This window comes from Carassius gibelio, chromosome A5, assembly GCF_023724105.1.
Source record: "Carassius gibelio isolate Cgi1373 ecotype wild population from Czech Republic chromosome A5, carGib1.2-hapl.c, whole genome shotgun sequence".
In the NCBI taxonomy this organism is placed as follows: Eukaryota; Metazoa; Chordata; class Actinopteri; order Cypriniformes; family Cyprinidae; genus Carassius; species Carassius gibelio.
The window spans coordinates 9,986,328-10,007,321 of NC_068375.1; the positions used below are offsets into that span (position 1 = coordinate 9,986,328).

Here is a 20,994-nt window from a genome sequence, read left to right on the forward strand (position 1 = left end):
CGAAAAGCATCGGTGTATGAAGAAGCCAATTATCAAACAGGGCCTCTCACACTGGACGGTGGAAAGGATTTCCCTGGCATACTCCAGGTAAGGTTGCTTATATTTTCACACTTCAATACAAGATATGGCAAATAAATGAAAAGCAAAACAATTGAATAAAAATTGTTATAGCTTACTTCTAGAGACTGCAGTTATACATGACCTGGTGAAAAACGACAAATGAATAATACTTAAAGTAGGTTAAGAGGAATTTTAAAAGTGTGCCCCCTAAACGGCACTCACTAGCCATGGTCTACACTTCAAATGTACATTGACTGGACCAACCTTGAATAATAGTTTTACAATTTACATTTGATATTGTGATTTGAAATGTTCAATGCATGATCAAAAGTGAACTGATTTGCGGTGAAAGTAACTAACGAGAACGCTTCAGTCGTTACTATATTCACAGCACAGCCTTTCATACCTTACTGCAGAATTAAACCTAGGTAGCAAAAACTGAACAGAATTTTTTAAATCTCTTAAAACTTACATTTTATGTAGTCACTAAAAATGCTCAAAAACAGCAGTTCAGCTACATATTTTTATTTGTTAAACTGGTCCATAATGTCATTCTTTGTGTTAATTTAGTGAAAAGTCTTAATTCTCCTTTTGACTTTTACAGTATTTAACTTAGCCATTTCAGATTTCTCAACATGTATTTAAAATCCAGAAAAACACTTAGATGCAATATCACTTAAATGTTTAAATCACAGCAATGGCCTCATCAATAAGTGCTCATGGGTTATGGGAATACAAACAGATTTTTGTTCTTGTTGTTGAAAAAAGCACAATCTGCTTTATTTCTCTCTTCATCATTTCGAATAAAAGGGCAAATATAATACATTTAATAGGATAAACAACATTGAGTGATAAATATCTGTAGGGAAAAACAGACCCTTAAAAAAAAAAAAAAAAAGGGAGTTAATCCATCGCTGGCCCCTTAAATACAGGTCAAAAAAAAAAAAAAAAAAAAGCAAAAGGGCAATAATAAGTCTGTACAGATATTCAGCAATTATCAAGAAGCAATTTTACTGTTGAAGGCGATGTGTTCGAACAGCGCCAATGAACACCCAAGCAAATAAACCTCTAAAATAACCATGAGCACTGCAGAAATCAATTAAAAAGGCATTACACATGTCCAACAGTTCAATTAAAGGAAAAGGACAGGTTGCATTTTCATTAATGCTCCTTTGTTTTACGAACATGTGCTGATGGTTATAGTTCTGTACAGCTGTAGTATAACGAAGGACCATCAAAACCAACATTTCCTGTGCACTTCATATTTTTAGTCATGATCCCCATGAGCCCACAGAGATGGCAACATTGACAACACGAGCATTCATTCTCGGACACATTTGGACCCCGATGGTTACAGATAGGCTGTTTATTGCTTGTGCAACCCTCGCACTCCTGTGATCGACCGGTAAAGGGTTTCTCTACCAAATAAAATAAAGACTAAACAACGTACTGTAAAATTTCCCATCAGCGTTCATGACAGCACAACACTCCCACTGACATCACCACAAACGTCCTCACATTACACAAGTGGCCATATATCCCACCCGCCTGATCACATCAAACACAGACTGAGCGCTTCTTAATGCTTCCGACTATTACATGTTTATCCACACACCGCCACCACTCAAGCACCACCTTTAAGGATCAAATGTTGCTTGCTATTTGCATAACACATGAAAAGCTGCTGTATAAGAGAAAGGTTCATGTCCTCCATGTTTGGATTGAACAATGTCCTCAAATGTGGGTTTGAAGTTTTTTTTTTTTATTGAATAAAAGTTTGTTTTATTTTTTATAATAGAGCAAATAGGCATGATTACTACACACACATACATACATATACATATGTATATATGTGTGTGTATATATAAAAAAGTTAAAACTCCATGGTACCCAGTAAAAATGACTTATGCCACACTGCAGCTCTGGAGCTTCTGTTGATCTGCATGTCAGTCAAAACCTCGAGTCCAATCAGATGGCTCAGTTTGGCAATGTGGGCGTGGAGACGTGAGAGCTGGAAGAGGAGATGCGCTTCCTGTTCCTCTGTTTGCAGACGTTGATGGAGGGAGTGAGATACACTGGGGTTTGTTGGCCACTTTTGTGAACCGTAAATCTTCACTTGAAAATGTCAAATAAAATGTAAATAAATAAAGTTGATCTGGAAAAGTCTGCGCAGAAGAGTCCAAAACTATTGTCTATTTATAGTTTACATTTATATTTATGTGATGTTTATTAATAATGTGTTCTGATTTATTTGTGGAGTTGGTGATCCTGTGCATTAGTCCCAGAGTACAGAGAGAGAGAAAAGAGGAAGGAGGAGGTCCTACAGACAGCCGTGTCATGTGATCATGAGGTCCATTAATAGGCTCTGCCTTCCTCCACTTTGACCGACTGTGGTTTGATGGATCCGGTTCGAGCAGCTTTGACCTGTACTGACGGCAGCTGCTCCTGGATCTTGTTGGGAATCACTGATGAGCTCTTGGCTTCACTGACAGCCGGACGAGCATCACGCAGGGCATTCACCTGTACCGAAAATAACAGAAAGGATCAATACTGCAGCAGAACCTCACCAACGCTTCACTGAGACCAACACTGGAAATCAAAAGCCTTATGGAAATAACAGTTTTACAAGATTCAACTGGGTAATACACTGAACAGACAATACATCTGATTAGGCAATATACTAAGATATATTATGTATTAGGGCTGGTCCAAATACCATTTTTTAAACTTCAAAGTAGGGCTGCACGATATTGGGAAAAAAAGACATTGCGATATTTTATTTTTCTGCGAAATATATTGCGATATGAAATCTAATCAGATTTTTCTTACAAACAAAAATGGGGTTAGCAGATTTACATTCTCATTTTAAATGATTTAAACATCAACACCATCGTGTCAATTGATTAATATGTGTGAGGGAGAGAGAGCAAGACAGCGCTTGTGTTGTTTGAAGCGCTCTCTCTCTCTCTCTCCCTCTGTCTCTCTCTCTCGTGCGCGCGCACACGCTCTCTCTCTGTCTGTCTGTCTGTCTCGTGCGCTCTCTCTCTTACTCCCTCTCTCCCTCGCGCGCACTCTCTCTCGCTCCCTCGCGCTCTCTTTCTCTCTCGTGCTCTCCGCGAATCAGATTTGTCAAGGGCCAGGGAGCAGCTGGCCAGTACAGTTAATGAATAACGGATCAACTACCACAGCCTACATCGCACATCCTGCAATGTGACTATCGTGGATTCATACATCGCGATATCGATGCTTAAACGACACATCGTGCAGTCAGACTGTTAAAAAACTGTTGTGGAAGCGCGTGCAGGGCTTATATGTTCAGAGAACAGACAATGCACTAGTGATACAAAACACAGTTATGTTAAGACCAATAATTTTAATATAGACAGTTTATTATAAGGGTGGGCTACTGTACAATTTACTGTTGTCTAACCATGCCAAGAACCATTAGTAATCGCGCCGCGCCAGACCAGACTCACAGAGAAATACAACTGTAACCTTAGAACCGCTCAGCTCGATAGTAAAAATATATTCAAGTGCAAATGAAGACCGTTTCTCAGGGGAGGTCAGGTGTTCAAAAAAATTATAATTTTTTGTGACAACTCACCGAATGAATATTCAAATAATCGAATATTCTGGTCCAGCCCTAATATATATTAAGCCACATGGTCAATTAGGCATCAAATGTGCTTTTTTTATGGCTATTAATTTTCCTATGTATGGTCTCATTTCTCCAATGCTGACTCAGAATGAAGCAAGTGTTCACATTTTCACTATGACTTTTTATATCTGTCCATTAAAATAAAACATTCGTGGGCCACTTTTACCTTCATATTTACTGATAGATTGCTTTTTACTGTATGTTATTTCACATATGGAACATCACCAAAAATAGAAAAATATCAAGTTAGATCTTTACAGATTTGCATTTTGGTTTTAATGTAAATGTGATCTAATGAAACATTGTAAATCATGAAAATAAGAAAGTAGAAGATGAGATGCCATTACCTATGCTCACAGTGGGTGGCTCACCTTCACACCGTCCTCAGGGCCCTTCACAGCAGGCTCAGGGTTGGAGGGAGGTGTGCTGTGAAGTGGTTCACGCCCGGGACTGGGGTAGGGTGGCGAACGGATGATGACAGTCTTGTTGACCTGCATGACGGGCCGTTGGATGGGGTTGGGGAAGGGGCCGCTGGTGGGGGGCCTCATATGCATGACCATACTGCCCTGAGGAGCCGACACCTGCAGCATCAGACAGCAGATGAGTGTTAGTAGTGTGTAACATGACATCTAGGGTCAGGGTTAGGGACAGAAGTGAGCCATACCTGCTGCTGTGTGTAATGTCCTGGGAGCGAGACAACCACTGCAGGGCCTCCGGGGCCAGAGGGTTTGCCACTGGGACTAGCAGAACCAGGTCTGAGAAGAAACAGTCCGACACAAGACCTCATGAATAAACAAAAGACACTTAGACATGGAAAGCCTTCCTGTGACTAACACGCTTCAAAGACAACATTTTAAAACATTCACAAATGCTCATAAATTTTATTTTTTTCCATTTAAAATGCTTATTAAAGTTTTTGTCTAGTAAGGCCCCGATATACTACAAGTGAAATTGAATAACGAAGTGATGTAACATAATTTAAAAAAATTGGCCCAAACAAAGTTTTTTTGGGGAGATGTAAATGGCTCGCCAAAGCAAACTTTCCAGAAAAGTTTGTTCCAACAGCAAAACACCTTTATTTACTACCATTGGTCCATGACCATTGCGTCATAGGAGGGGTGTGTTGAGGTGCCTCCTTCTTTCATAATATGAACATTACCAACTTGAGTACATTACAGGTGCTGGTCATATAATTAGAATATCATCAAAATTTTTATTTCACTAATTCCATTCTAAATGTGAAACTTGTATATTATATTCATTCAGTACACACAATGATATATTTTAAATGTTTATTTATTTTAATGTGGATGATTATAACTGAAAACTAAGGAAAATACCAAATTCAGTATCTCAGAAAACTAGAATATTGTGAAAAGGTTCAATATTGAAGATACCTGGTGCCACTCTAATTAGCTGATTAACTCAAAACACCTGCAAAGCCTTTAAATTGTCTCTCAGTCTAGTTCTGTAGGCTACACAATCATGGGGAAGACTGCTGACTTGACAGTTGTCCAAAAGACGACAATTGACACCTTGCACAAGGAGGGCAAGAAACAAAAGGTCATTGCAAAAGAGGCTGGCTGTTCACAGAGCTCTGTGTCCAAGCACATTAATAAAGAGGGGAAGGGAAGGAAAAGGTGTGGTAGAAAAAAAAAAGTGTAAAAGCAATAGGGATAACCGCACCCTGTAAAGGATTGTGAAACGACACGCATTCAAAAATGTGGGGGAGATTCACAAAGAGTGGACTGCAGCTGGAGTCAGTGCTTCAAGAACCACTACACACAGACATGTGCAAGACATGGGTTTCAGCTTCGCACTCCTTGTGTCAAGCCACTCTTGAACAACAGACAGCGTCAGAAGAGTCTCGCTTCAAAAAGGACTGGAGTCTGGACTGCTGCTGAGTGGTCCAAAGTTATGTTCTCAAATGAAAGTAAATTTTGCATTTCCTTTGGAAAACCGAAGGCAAATTTCCACATTGTGGACAAAAAAATGAAAATGAATGAAATTAAATGAAATCAGGGTCCCAGAGTCTGGAGGAAGAGAGGAGAGGCACACAATCCACGTTGCTTGAGATTCAGTGTAAAATTTCCACAGGTTCGGGGTGCCATGTTGTCTGCTGGTGTTGGTCCACTGTGTTTTCTGAGGTCCAACGTCAACGCAGCCATATACCAGGAAGTTTTAGAGCAATTCATGCTTCCTGCTGCTGACCAACTTTATGGAGATTTTCCAACAGGACTTGGCACCTGCACACAGTGCCAAAGCTACTAGTACCTGGTTTAAGGACCAAGGTATCCCTGTTCTTAATTGGCCAGCAAACTCGCCTGACCTTAACCCCATAGAAAATCTATGGGGTATTGTGAAGAGGAAGATGTGATATGCCAGACCCAACAATGCAAAAGAGCTGAACGCCACTATCAGAGCAACCTGGGCTCTCATAACACCTGAGCAGTGCCACAGACTGATCGACTCCATGCAACGCCGCATTTCAGCAGTAATTCAGGCAAAAGGAGCCCAACTAAGTATTGAGTGCTGTACATGCTCATACTTTTCATGTTCATACTTTTCAGTTGTCCAAGATTTCTTTGAATTGGTCTTAAGTAATATTCAAATTTTCTGAGATATTGAATTTGGGATTTTCCTTAGTTGTCAGTTATTATCATCAAAATTAAAAGAAATAAACATTTGAAATATACCAGTCTTGTGTAATGAATGAATATAATATACAAGTTTCACTTTTTGAATGGAATTAGTGAAATCAACTTTTTGATGATATTCTAATTATATGACCAGTACCTGTATGTATTATAATAAATACCTCCAGAGGGCACCAACGGCCTGTGATTTTTCCACTTTAAAGCACGATTCAAATCCTCGCTTAAAACTGGCCAAACGTTTAAACGTTTAAATCCATTTCATTTTAATATTTGGCCACAGGCAAACTCGAGCGAGGGTTTAAAATCTTATTTTGAAATCACGATGGACAACAAATTACATATTTAGAGATATTTTGATGTATTCTCCTGTGTTGGCATAGGTTTAAATAATTTTACGTTACAAATCTAGTGAGATAACACACAGTTTTCCCTGATGAATGCTAAGCAACTCAAACTCAAAGCATAGCAGAAGGGTTTGTCGACCGAGCTACTGAGTTGGAGACGTGCTTCATGCTTGTAAATGATAAGAGTGCAACGCAAAGTGCGTCAGACTTTATATGCATTCCCAAATGCACGTGTTTGGAAACACAAACAGCACATGAAATAAATGACCAAACCAAACAATAACGCAAGCACTTTCAAACCCAACTTAATACTTATATCATGAGACTGCTTTTCACCTAGAAGTTTTTTCACGTTTAATATCACGAGACTTCGTGCACTCCTGAAAGCCAGGTGAAATGGCTCTGCATTTATATCAGATGTGCTGAATTGTTACTTTTGCATAAAAAGATTGTTTTTATTGAAAACAAAGATTAACAGTAATTTCACTTTTACTGCCTTTTCAAAATTAAAATACTTCAAGCTCAATAAGCACCTTGTACGAACCCTGTTTCTTGACAATATTAGACTGAACATAAGAAAAAAAGAAAACTTCAGTGTGTCTGCAGCTCACTGTACTGTGGGTGGAGTGTGTGAACCATCCGCTCACCTGTAGGAGCCACTGGGTATTCCAGGTGAGTGGTTGGGCTTATCAGAGAACTGAAATCCCTTGATGTCCATCTGGGAAGGCTGCAAAAAGAACACGATTTATCAAAGAGGCATGTCAATAAGACAATGGAATAGGCCTGAGGGCAGATATTTCCTGAAACACAGGTTCTCACCTCCCTGTTGCCGCTCATGATAGCCGGCTGAGATCCGGGAGGCATCATGCGGCGTGGAGCTCCCACAGACAGGTTCTGGTTCTGCTGGAGCTGGATGGACTGGGGCAGGAGGAGGTGCTGCTGGGCTGAGCCGTAGCGCAGTTGAGATCCAGGCATGGGCATCGTCACCTGAAAACACACAGCAAAGTCAATGAGAATGTCCATTAAAACCAATAAACCAATAAACCCAATAAAAATCCTGAATAAAGCAGATTCGAGCTGCGCTTCAAGCTGTTGACAATACACCCAAATCACTTTACTTCTATAACTGTAACAACCCTCTACATTGCGAGTAAATCACTCGCATATGCGACAAAATTTTACTCTATGCGACTAAATGATGTCTATCGTTAGCCATTGGCTAATAAATTTTTAGATTTTACTCTCCAGTGTGTGTGTTCAAGGCTATTATAAGATTAGCACATTTTCACTCGCTGAACACTGACTGAGCGCTTCAGAGTTCTTTCTCCATCAAGCGATCTGTACTTTTCACTTCATCTCAATGGGCGCACAGCACACCTGTATTTGCTGAACTGTAAACTCTTTGTGAAGACGCATGACTCACCATCGCTTTAGTGATAGCGCTGTTTCTCACACATGCAAAGAGAGCGAGAGTCTTAATCAACGCGCTACATGTAAACAATATTCTTTGTTGTATTTTCCTGTCAAAATAATGGAGTTCATTTAGAATTTTCACTTTTTTAGAACAGGCAGAAGATAAGCCAGTTTCTCCTTTCGGTAGTGGGCGGAGCTAATGCACAAATGGCAATTTCATTGGCTGGCGCTGATCTATTACCATCCCTGTTTTGATTTCAGCAAATCAGTTCAACTCAACGCAGACAACGTGATTAATATTCATGAACCCAGCAGCTCATCAATCAATAGAGCATTGTATATTGTTAGTATGGTAGTAGAATTAGTTGTATTTTTTTTTACAGAAACCCTGAATGACAATATCTTAAGCTTCACCACCAGTCTTAAGTTCAGTCAAAATGACAAATATGCATTCATACATGGTTAACAAGTTTTAAAAACTTTTATAAAGTTTTATAATTAAATAGTGCTTAATACCATAATATAATGCTTGACTGACTGATTAAAATCATTTTACAAAGATAAGCTGATTGGAATCATATATATGTGTGTGTGTGTGTGTGTGTGTGTGTGTGTGTGTAAAATAATAGATCAGTCTGGCGAGTAAACTGAAAAATTATATAAAAAATTATAAAAGATTATATTGCCAAAGTGTGCTAGAGGGTTGTGTAGGTATTCTGCAGACATGCGGTCTTATGGCTTTCAAAGAACTTGCCTGAATGAGCTGCGAGTCCATGAGCTGTGACGTGCCCATCCCAGCTGCCTGATTCATGGGTCCGTCGTACACCAGTGGCTGGCTGCCGTTCATGGGCTGGTAGTGAGATCCGGACTGCTGTTTGACCATGTCTGATGGCTGCATGCCAGGAAATGCAGAGTACGGTCCTTTGAGAGCTCCACCAGAGAGCACCATGGGACTGGGTTGAGACAGGTTTGGGTGCATGTACACCGGAGACCTGTAAGAGAGGAGAACGTGAGAGCGCTCAGATGATCACAGAAAAAACCCAGAACTATCAGTGTGGCCATTTTCTCCAGCTTACAGCAGACTCAAACCGTTGTTTGACAAATTCAATTTAACATTTTTCGGTGGACCAGATATTACAAAACAAATATCTGAAGCAAAATCCCTAAATACTGGAAACTATATTGGTAAAACTGATTATCGTCAATGTCCACCCTTAAACAGATTATCGCCGATCGCTACACTTCACTAATACTGTATTTTTCAAACTATAAGTCGCACCTGAGTATAAGTCGCATCAGTCCAAAAATATTTCATGAGGAAAAAAACAAAAACGCACTGGACTATAAGTCGCATTTATTTAGAGCCAAGAATCAAGAGAAAACATTACCGTCTACAGCCGTGAGAGGGCGCTGAGCAGCATAGAGCGCCCTCTCGTGGCTGTGGACGGTAATGTTTTCTCTTGGTTCTTGGTTCCAAATAAATGGTTTGGTTCATGTCAAATTAATTTTGATAAATAAGTTGCACATGACTATAAGTCGCAGGACCAGCCAAACTATGAAAAAAGTGTGACTTATAGTCCTGAAAATATGGTATCTAGATTTAAACCAATTATTGTTCGATCTCTACATTTAAATGTCAGAGAATCTGCTAATGCCTAGTTTACACTACAGAATTGTATGCCTGATTTAAGCCCAATTTGCAATTTAACGAGCTCACACACACTTTGTTCTATTTATTTATTTTTTTCATAAAAGGTATATTTTTTCATTACTGAAATCTCATTTACTTTTTAAGGCAATGCTTACTTAAAAAATATTTGAAATCTACATGGTATTGTCTTACCAATTGCATAATTTACTTAATTGACAAATTTAAATTATTAAATGATTTTGATTTTCAAAAAATAATTATAATTGTATTTCCACAGTTTTCGCTATGGTAACAAGAACAGTAAAATTATACTGAATTTTGATGATGAAAACTAGTATATGATAGAGTAAAAAAAAAAAAAGTGATTATTTTCTTGTCTTCGTAGAACAAGTTTTATACATCAGTTATTGATACAAATGGTTTGTTAGGTGTTTTAAGAGCAAGTCTTTGCAATGGCATGGGACTTAATTAGTGTAAAAGAGTAGCAGACCAACACTGAATGAAACTGACTGTGAGTGTTGCTGAAGCGGGTGATTTACCTGAAGGGAGGGATGGAGCTGAACATCTCTTGAGACTGAGAGACAGGCAGAGCTCCTCGCAGACCCAGCTGAGCCTGAGCCTGTAGAGACGTGTGCAGAGAGATGGGGATCTGTTGAGCGGTGGCCTGAATACACACAACAAACACACACGGGTTATTTATAGCCACACAGGTCCAATGAATGAACCTATTAAAGCCTACTGTATAATTAGCCACTTTTCCACTGTTGGGCCAGTGCGAGCCAGGGCTTAAAACAGACCGGCTGGGGCTAATAGTAGCACCGAGGCCAGATTAGCGCAGCGTTTCCACTGTCGGTCCTGAAGCTCTGCTGCGCATCACTAAAACACACCCTTTACACGCCTCTCATGAACAACGTCACGAAACCTCATCATTTCACCAACAAAGAGAAGTTATCAGAAAACTAGGAAATAAGTCACTGGAACATGCGCGATCACAAAACGAACATGATAAAAGCAGTCGTTTGTTTGCATGCTTTGTTTAATATTTAAATTCAAAGGCATCAATGTTTTAATATAGAATAAGTGATACATTGATCATAATTCATTAATTTATCAGGACTCAAAATTAATCAGAAATAAATTTATCTACATTTTATTTATTAATTTTTAACGATTAAGCGTTATGAAAATAGCCTGCTTATTCAGTCGAGTCTGTTTCTGTTTATTTGTAGCCACAGTAGCCTATACGTCACATTTAGAAAGAATGATAATATCTCTATTTTTATAAAAGCTCCCGAACAAAAATCATTATTATATTTTGATGACACATGCCACGTGGAGCTAAACTCTCGAGACGAGACTTACGACAGATGTTACTAAATAAATACACAATTGTGATAGAGAATAAGAAGCTGACATCTGATTTCTCCAAGGGGTTGCATTTACCATGTTTACTTTGGTAACGTTAATGTTAAGCGTGCATAGACTTTTTCATGGTTTATAAATATTTCTGCCTTGTTTAGTGATTATAATCTACATCGGATCAAGTTATTTCAAACACTCGCTGCTGACTGAAAGAGAGTTTTGAGCTTGTTTTAAAAAGTTTTTTTATCCTGGTGTTATACAGTAGATGTTAGATGATATATAAATTTTATGTACAAGTATCTTCTATAGTTTAATAAAGATCTCACTGATTACATTAGAACTCTATCTTACCATTTGTCTATATAAAAACCAGCATACCTGCACCAAATTGATTTTTTTTGCTCAATTTAAGTCTGAGCTATCAGAGCAGTTTTTTCCTCCATATTCTGACTATATCAGACATAAATGAGTCATAAAAGCCTGACAGATCAAATATGATACTCAAAATTATTTGATTTACTTTTTTAAGATTTTGTCTGAAGGTTTAATAATTACTTGAGTTTAAAAAAAAAAAAACATTTTTCAGACTACTATCTCCTATGTAAGGCTTTACAGTGGTAACATGACTCCCATTAGTTTTTGATCACTGGAGAAAGATTGCTGCTGGGGAAGATTGCTTTATACCTCTAAGTCATTCTTAAAATTAATAAAGTGCATTTTACTAATGTACAACAATTGCCAATAAAACTAAAATGTTTATAGACCTGCTGTCACAACTTTAAAGTTGATCCCTGATCTTTGAAGCATGTGGAGTCCCTGCCCGCAAGACACTTTCATTCAAAACATCCACATTTCTCAGGCACAGTCATGATAAATCTGTGAAGTGTGCAGTCACTGTAGACACGTACCTGCTGGTAGCTGGGCTGCTGAGTCAAAGGCGGCACGAGCCGCGGCTGACTAGAGAACACATGACCGTCTAGATAGAGAGGAGGGATGTGACTGCCTGTGACACACAAACACACATCACAACAGGAATTAGAGCCATGCACAACCACTGCATGTGACACAATCTGAGAAAGCAATGAGATGCTGACCTTGCATGGAGACAGAAGGTGCGACAGATGCCACAGGCATGGGCGGCATGGACACCCCGCCGAAGGAGCTGTAGCTGACGCCGCTGGAGGAGCCCACACTGCAGGCAGGCTGAGCGCCGGAGACCACGCCGCCCGGAGAGCCCTGCTCTGGAAGAGCCTGAGAGTTCTCCCAGGCTTTACGTGCCGACTCCATCTGAGACCACAGAGAGACTTGCTGGTGAGGAGCACTGACGGACACGAGCATTTGGACACAACTGGTGCTTCCATTATCCAGGTTCTACTGCATTCTTAACATTACTTCACTCAAGTATTTGCATCCTTCTGAACAGATGCAGGTTGTAATACCAGATTAAGAAGTTTGTTAAGACCAATTGAAATGTCTTAAGAAAGCCTGGCCAGAAAGACTGAATAGTTTTTAAAGCTTTACATTTAAAGTTTTACAAGGCTTAAGCAGACAGGCATTCAAAAAAAGAATATCTATGTTCTAGCATGTAGATAACGGTTACTAACATGCTTTTAACAACTTTATCACGTAACATGTTGTTTAAGCTTGTTATTAGAAGTTGTTAACGTGTTATGAAGTTCAGAGGATTCTAACATGTATTGATATGCTTCCATTACTGTGTACCTTGAGAGTGAGGTCCGCTGAAGGAAAGCTGATGGGGTTGAGGTTTATTCCGGGCTGTAGGTGGTCTCTGCGGAGCATCGGGATGGCTTGAGTCAGGCCCGCCTGTGCACACACAAACATTAACAACAGTATAAACACTCAGAGCTTATTTTAGACAATGCTGAGAATGTAAATGCTGGCTCAGAGCTCATGTACACACATTCCCAGAGAGTGCATCTTGCAGCTTGGTGACGGGGTTGGACACAGGCACTGGTGTGGAACCTGGAGGAAGGCTGAAGTCTGAATCCTTTGCACTGACGCCAAACTCAATTGGCGGCACAGGGATAACGTTGTCCACGTGAATGTCCACTCCGTTGACAGGAGTAATGGGTCCCTCCAGACGGTCCATGCCTTCAGAGCCCTTGCGGTTCTTCAGCGAGCGCTCATTGCCGATGGGGCCGGGTTTGTGTTCTTTACTCTGCTCGGGTCCTGCATCTGAATCCTGAAAGACAGGACAGAGCGACTGTACTCTGAGTCTCAGCTCATTTAAAAAAATGACAAGAGTTTCTTAAAAAAAGAATGACCTTTACCTCTGAATTGGGTTCACTTCCTGTGTAGGAAACCTGCTTTGTCCACGAATCACCACCTGACGAATGGACACTCAGAGCTTCAGGAGAACAAAAAAAAAAAAAAGACATTTAGAAAAAGTCTATTTAAGGAAAATGCCAAAGTTTTTCCATGTTCTTCCCTCAACTTAGACAAGTTGATACGTACCTCTCCTGTCTCAGTGCATGCACAAAATTGCTGTAGCGCGCGGCGCCAGTATGCTAGCATTTAGCTTAGTACCATTCATTCCTTAGGATCCAAACATGGGTAAATTTAGAGATGGTTACATGAGCAGTTACACGAGTAAGTATGGTGACACAAAATAAAACGTGGCAATTTCGAAGCGGATAAAATATGACTATAATATATGGCGGAACAGCACTTGGCAGCACTTCGACCTCTGAGCAGTAATATCATCACTCCTGAAAACTAACTTCGGAAGAGGTACATATCAACTCATCTAAGGTGAGGGAAGAACAGTGGAATATGGAAAAACGGTGGCGTTTTCCTCCAATAAGGTATCTTGATACACTTGTTATCAGCTGTTATCGGTATAACCTGTGCTGTTCGTCTCCCAGATTTCTGTTCCCAAGCTGTTGGCAGACAGTGCATCCTCGGTCTGCTCGATGGACATACTGCCCTGCTTCTTGGCAAAACGAGGAGGCATTTTCGATGCAATTGCTCTATTCTTTACCGAACCCTTAAGGTGCACAAACCAAATAACTACAATATCCACTCAAGATATAATTAATGTAGTTAAATAACTTAAGCTGTTATTATCTTTCCAACTATAAGACCATGAGCCCAAAGGATTACTTACTGGAGGGCCCTGATCCTTCCTCCTGCGATCGTCATCCTGTGGGCGGCGCTGTTTTTTGGACAGAGCGTCCTGGAAAACTTCTGGACTGGGTACAGAAGCTCCCGAGTCACTCTCAACTTCGAGGAAACACAAGGGACAACTCCTTCAGATCCAATACTCAAGAACACCACATGGGTCACACAAAACGAATGACTTCTAACGGTAATAATTGGCACAGCACTGTTAAAATAGTAGAGTAATTCTTTACAGGACAGTCTATTAATTTACTGTACCTGTATGGATGAATATTTGATTTTGCCAATGAACAATATTTTTCAACTCATTTTGCCAGTACTGATACCGATATATTTTTTACAACACAAGTCTCTCCTGTGCAGAAATTATAAGCAAAATATTTTTAATTTTGTTTAGTTTTTAACAATAACTTGTTAGAATTAAATAAACAATAATTAAGATTTTTAACAATACATATAAACTTTAAAAATAAACTATAAATCAATTGCTGCATTTTTTTGTGTTAACCCTAACATTTTAATTTTAGGTTAAACATTTGTAGATGGTCTAAAGCAAAAGAGATGTAAAAATTCTAAAAATCTTTTAGAGCTTATGATGTGTTAAAAAACTAAAACGTTACACATTAATGAATAAATCAGCATATATAAAATTATTTAATTGACAAGTGCCTTGTGATTTTTTAGCTATAAAATATATATAGATATTTTTAGCTAATAGCTATAGCTATTGACCATTAAATCAAAACATAGTAATTTTATTACATCAATTACTGCTTTATTTAATCAGAAACAGTCTGTATGTTATTTGTGTAGGCTACTTTACTTTTAATTTAATTAGCAGTAGGCCAAAACCTTAGGACCTGGGGGAGGCTGCCCCTGATGCAGGACTTACCATTTACTCTATCATACATCAAACACATCATTCTGTAGGTGTTTTCACAGATTAAATGCAGCGATCCAAAACCGTTAATCTAATCATCATTCAGACAAAACCTTGGTTTAAGAATGAGCCACACTGCTGAAGTGATCTAACCACTAGCACACCCTGAGCACAAGCAAATTAATGTATTCTTACATTAAAAAAAACATCTGGCTTACTTGGGTAAGTATTCAGGTCATATTGGGACAGGGGTTCGGTCATGTCCCCCTTCATGTTCCTGGGTTTCAAGTCTTTCTCTATGATCGTCCCCGTTGCTTCAGTTGTGCTGGTGTCGTCGTTCTGCTCTACACGGTACACACACGCTGAGCTCAGGCCGGTGATCGATTCTTCTGGAACTCTGCACGGAGCGAATTAAAGCACATTCATAGTGTGAATTTCAGTGGTATTGTTTTTATTGTATTAATATGCTTAGTTCATGTTTTAAGGAAACATACCGTTTGTTGTTGGAAGTAACACAGTTCTGCCAGCTCTCGTTTCTCCCGAAGGAACCTGCACTAGCCTGCATTTCTGTCTTGTTGTTTTCCATCACAGTAGCATCACTCTTCCTGTTCTGTCTGTCGACCACTGGCCGCTGGCTAGAAAAGCTCCGCTTGGAGAGCTCTCTCTTTTCAGAGCCAGGTTCTCCGTGACCTATATCTGCGAGCACGTCACCATGCTGTCTCCGTTTCTCCCTCCAGTCACTGAAATCGCTGTTCTCAGAGCCGGTTTCCCAGTCCTCACCCTGACCTGTGATCTCCTGTGACCGTCCTCCAGAGTAGCGGTTGGGACCGTGCTCCTCTGCCCCCTTTGCACGACCAGGCCACTGATTGGCAACGTCTCCATTAACATAGTCCTCACTATTCCACTGACCTCCTCCTTCATGCTCTTGACGCAGACGCCTGAAGCGTGGGGGTTTATCCTGGCGTGGGGGACGACGCCTTCTCAGGGGCCGGTTGTCAGGATTATCATTATCAATGTAGTAACCCCCATCTCTGTCCTCGACACCATTCTCTGCAAAGGAGCCTGTAAATTTAGAGGGGTACTTCAGGGCCTCGCGTTCTGACAAACGTTTGGAATAGGAGTCCGCACCAAAGCTGTAGCCGTTTTCCTGCATGGGAGTGCTTCCAAACTGGGTTCCTCTCCCTCTCCACGTCGAAATATCCCTTGAGCCAAACCCACGGTTGTATCCAGCATTAAGGCGAGGGGGCAATGACCTTCCAAAGACTCGAGCAGATTTCGTCTTGTCCCTGGAATCACTATTGCCACTCTGATCGTCAGTGTAGACCTTGTTTGATCTCCACGACTCCTTATCGGCCCTCTTGACCTCTCCAGATGCAGGATACGAAGCCTCTCCATTCTCAGTGGCCTTCTGGCGCGGACGCTTGGGCTGCTCCTCGTATTCTGAGGCCTCGCTGTGCGTCTCGCTCACATTGCGTCTACGGGGTTTGCCTCTTTGCAGATCTTCAGTCCTAAAATCTCGAGTACCACGTCCTCGTGCAGGCCTCTGTGCACCTGTGCTATTGTAGGCTCCTCTGTTGCTGTCACTCCGTCCTCCACGAGTGCCACCACGAGAATTGAACTCTCTAAAGCCCCGGCCACGTCCACGGCCCGCTCCCCTGGCCCCGGCGAATGCCTGCTCCTCATCTATGAATATCCAGTTGTTGCGGCGCAGTGCTGGTGGATCTCTGCTGTCAGAGCTGTCCACAGACTGACTCTTCGCACTATCCCAGTAGTTCTCTTTGTGCAAATCTTCAGGCAGGTTGCTCGTTCTCTCCACCTTGGGAGCTTCCATGTGTTTTTCCATAGGAGAGGGATTGGGGGGTGGCACGGAGTGCCTGTTAGACAGAAGAGGGGCATCTTTCTTCAGGTCATAGACGTTGGTGACCACTTCCTTCTCCAGCCTGTATGGGACAGGCTTCTCCTCGGGCTCAGTTTTGGGTTTCTCGTTTTCTTTGTCTTCCACTTTCAAAGGCTTCAGCACAGGTTTCTTGATGGGCCCTGTCCTCCTAAGGGTTCTGCTGCTGGTTTCAGATGGCTGACTAATGCTACTGCTGCTGCTCGAACAGTGATCGGACCACTGCGCCTGACCGCTGCCGTCTTTCCTCAGACTACCCACATCTTTCTTCCAGATATCAGAGTCGTAGCTCTTGTCCTTGTTGTCGAAGGCCTCATCATGAGTATCAGTGCCTTCTTTCTGATGTCTACCAGAGGAGACATCCCTGTGCTCACTGTCTCCAGGATGGGTCCTGCTGATTACTAATGGTTGATTGGTTCCCTCGTGGGTAACTTCTCGCTGTGACCCAAACGACACGTCTGAGCCTCTGCCTTGCCGGAAGCCTTGATGGGGCAGTTCCTCTGCTGGACTGTCTGCAGGGTCATGACCTCGGTCTTCATATGAGTCATGTCTGGAGAATGGCCGGTCACTCCTGTCATCCACCTGAGCCCTGTCGCCATTGTCATGCTGTCTCTGGTAGGGTGGGGTGAAACTGCGCGCAGACGAGTAGCTGTCTTGGTTCCACACTTGGTAAGACTCAGTGGATGGCGCCCTCCTCTCCTGATGCACGCTGGGATGGCAGCCTTCATCAGAGGTGGAACCAGGGCTATTCAGGTGATCCTGCTGAATGACAGGTTTCACCAAACCTTGAGAATGAAAAAGTTAAATATGAATATCTCAATAGGTAGTTGCTAGATTGTTTCCCAGCAGGGTTTCCCAAAGAGTGGCTTGTGAAGCCCCTACGGTTTCATGATTTGATAGAAAGGCACTAACTATAAAGAAAAATTACAATACACCCATAGGGCTGTACAACAGACAATTTTGTCTGAAATTTTGATTTGCAATCACCAAATCTCAAAAGGCTGCAACTTAGTTTGACTCTGTATTTTTCAGAGTGGAGCACAGCATTTGTTTTCATTTACACACAAGCAGCTCGTGATCTGTTCAATGGTGGAATGGATCGATCTGTTTGCAGTAAAAGCTGCACCACACAAAATGTACTTTGTGCAATTGGAAATGCATCGTGTACTTTCACATAATTTACAACATTTCTGTGGATAAGTTTTCAGAATTTGATAATTTATAACAAAGCATTTTACAAAACTGTAAATTACAACTAAACATTAAAATATTAATACATAAATCTTATTTTTTTATAGATATATAAAAAAAATATATTCAAACAAGGAATCTTGAAATAATTGCCTGGATGTTTTAGCATAACCTATGCAAGACTTTTTCTTGAGAAGGCACTGATAGCCATGATGAGTCCTTCGACAACAAAGACAAGAGCCACGACTGAGTAACCATTAATCACTTACGAGATTAAATGCTTATATCGAAGTTCAAATCACGATCACAATGACATGAAATTTTTTTACAAAAACACAATATTGTTTTTTGATCAAACTGTGCAACCATGTACAATAAATCTATTAATTTTAAAATAAAAGCAATGATATAAATGGTCTAAATGTAAACTAATAAAATCATTAAACAACATCAGAGAACCATAAACATGCAAATGTGGTGTTAAGATGATAATATATTAACTTCAGATGTGTTCTGTCAAAGGGGTTGGACTGACAAAACAGTTTGGAAATGCTTAGATAATGAACATTTCACTCGTAACATTCTGCAGTTTAATCCTTAAATCCTATCACTATTAATAATAGCGATGCTTGACTTGGCAAACACCACTAAATATGGTGGATGTTGTGATTTACCAGATGAGTGAACGCCAGGAGGATAGAAATCCACTGGAGAACATCCCTGTGCCATGCGAGGATCCATGTAGGGAGGCATCATCATCCAGCGCGGGTCAAAGCCCAGGACATGAGGAGGGTAAAAGCCTCTCTGTGGGTGAGCAGAGCTGGACTGGGTGGGGTGACCCGACTGCTGCCACGGAGCCATCTTATACACCTGCTCCTAAAAACCACAAAATTCAACAATATCTATAAAATGAAAGCATATAGTAAATAACAACATAAAAATCAAATGTAAAAAGTATTATAAGTATTATAACTTCTGCAAAGACACACGCACCTCAAAATCTTCAGGGAGGCTGTATTAATAACTATTTCTTACAGGTTTAGGTGTAAATGCTCACCTGCTGCTGGTGCTGCTTCTGGAAGCGAGGCGGCACAGGCTTCTGGTGGCGGCCGTAGTCTGGGAGGGGAGAGGTGGACTCAGGAACTTCGTCATCATTGTGGTAGTGACAACCTTCATCTTTGTAATCCTGACTGGACGACTCAGCTGGTGTATCCGACACTTCTATATATAATGAAATGAGGTGTTAAGAAAAGAGCAGCATCATAAGAGATGAGATCTCATTTAAATCCACATTACAAGGGAAGCTAAAACTTCAATTTTTAAACCAACTAGTATAAATGATCTAGTATACCTTTAGCGTTGTACTGCCAGCCCTCCTGGGGGTGCTTGGATGACGTCCGGCCTGGAGACTGAGTCAGCTCCTTGATGTCTGCTTCTCTCAGCATTTCTCCAGAGCGTGCAGCTTTCTCAGTTTTGCCAAATTTTTCATCCAGTTTTTTTAGTTTTTCTGCACAGGCAGCCAGTCTCTCCTCTCGCGCTCTCCTCTCCTCCTCCTCACGCCGTCTGCGCGCTCTCTCCACAGCAGAGAGATCGGCCGAGACAAACTTCCCACGAGGAGGCGCCTGCCGCTGGGGCTCCTCCTGCTCCTCTGCAGACTCACTGTTTCCACTATTCTTCTGCTGGGGTTGCAAATCACAAACAACAGAGAGAAGAAATCTCTTAGATGAGCCTGGACTGATGGTAGCACCTTAAAGGTGGTATTAAAAAGACCAATAAAAATAAAAACTATTAATAAAACTATAATAGAACTCCCAACACAACTGAAGAATAAATGTACACCGCTCTACTTATATTTATGGTTTGTATGCAATCCTACACTTGGTCTTAATGCTTAAATACAAATACCAAGAGAAAATCTTGGGGGGAAAACAAAATTGCAGAAGGCCATTGACTGCTACCTGAGATTCAGTAGAGGAGAATTGTCCATTGGGCTTCCTGGAGGTTCTGAGCTCTGGCTGGCGTGAGTATGACTCCTCCTCTGCATCCTGTGGGAACGGGCCGTCAACAGAGCTCTGAGATAAATGCTGGTCGTGATGGTTATCCCAGTCATCCCTGCAAAACACAAGCACCAGAACATGCTTCAATCTCAACACAAGCCACTTTCACAGCAAACGCACCGCATTAAAACAAAGAAAAACTCACCAGATTCTGTTCTTCTCACAGGGGGAATGATCTTCCTCATCATCACTGAATTTGAGCTTCTCGCTATAATCCACCTCCTCATGGAGACCTGAAGAACAGACAGTGGTCACAATGAGCATAGAGGAAAATCAGCATCTGCCCTTCATAAAGAAAGCGAGCACTCACCTGCCCAGCCGTCTTCACAGTCATTGTCCAGTTCATCGAGGTCCTTCAGGTCCTCAGGGTTGATTATGGCGGGACGGGGAGCTCGATCTCCTGGGTGGCGGATGGGGCGAGCTGAGGGGCGTGGGGGGACACGGGGGACACGTGTCTCTCTTCTTATATCACCACTGCAAAATGAAAAACAGTGATTTATAGAAGAGGACAGCAAACTTTTCTCACTGTACATGAGTGATTAGAATAACACCTACTTGACGGGTTCTGGCGCAGGGAATGCTGGTCTGAGAGTCAACCTGGATTCAAAGCGCACAGGAGCAACCACAGTGGTCGGGCCGTGATCCGAGGAGCACGGGGCATCACGAGTCTCTTTAGGGCACATCTG

The 20,994-nt window shown here is 41.3% G+C and overlaps 1 protein-coding gene across 5 annotated transcripts in view; it reads right to left on the reverse strand.

Annotated features, from left to right (window-relative positions):
- Positions 1-569: 569 nt before the first annotated feature.
- The window catches only part of prrc2b (proline-rich coiled-coil 2B), a 32,536-nt gene continuing 12,111 nt past the window's right edge, over positions 570-20,994 (reverse strand). The window contains exons 8-30 of one of the 5 annotated variants that reach the window (XM_052591664.1): positions 20,864-20,991; positions 20,619-20,782; positions 20,454-20,541; positions 20,210-20,363; positions 19,603-19,927; positions 19,309-19,472; positions 18,926-19,127; positions 15,661-17,845; positions 15,385-15,563; positions 14,273-14,388; positions 14,011-14,152; positions 13,437-13,513; positions 13,067-13,348; positions 12,868-12,969; positions 12,240-12,432; positions 12,054-12,148; positions 10,323-10,447; positions 8,887-9,124; positions 7,539-7,706; positions 7,367-7,446; positions 4,383-4,500; positions 4,090-4,299; positions 570-2,580 (exon numbers count right to left, since the gene is read on the reverse strand). In XM_052591664.1, coding sequence (XP_052447624.1) covers positions 2,416-2,580; positions 4,090-4,299; positions 4,383-4,500; positions 7,367-7,446; positions 7,539-7,706; positions 8,887-9,124; positions 10,323-10,447; positions 12,054-12,148; positions 12,240-12,432; positions 12,868-12,969; positions 13,067-13,348; positions 13,437-13,513; positions 14,011-14,152; positions 14,273-14,388; positions 15,385-15,563; positions 15,661-17,845; positions 18,926-19,127; positions 19,309-19,472; positions 19,603-19,927; positions 20,210-20,363; positions 20,454-20,541; positions 20,619-20,782; positions 20,864-20,991 — 5,700 coding nt within the window. In that variant the 3' untranslated portion in view covers positions 570-2,415. Of the gene's footprint in view, positions 2,581-4,065; positions 4,300-4,382; positions 4,501-7,366; positions 7,447-7,538; positions 7,707-8,886; positions 9,125-10,322; positions 10,448-12,053; positions 12,149-12,239; positions 12,433-12,867; positions 12,970-13,066; positions 13,349-13,436; positions 13,514-14,010; positions 14,153-14,272; positions 14,389-15,384; positions 15,564-15,660; positions 17,846-18,925; positions 19,128-19,308; positions 19,473-19,602; positions 19,931-20,209; positions 20,364-20,453; positions 20,542-20,618; positions 20,783-20,863; positions 20,992-20,994 lie in introns of all 5 variants that reach the window. The other 4 variants (XM_052591660.1, XM_052591663.1, XM_052591661.1 and 1 more) reach the window with 4 other exon arrangements.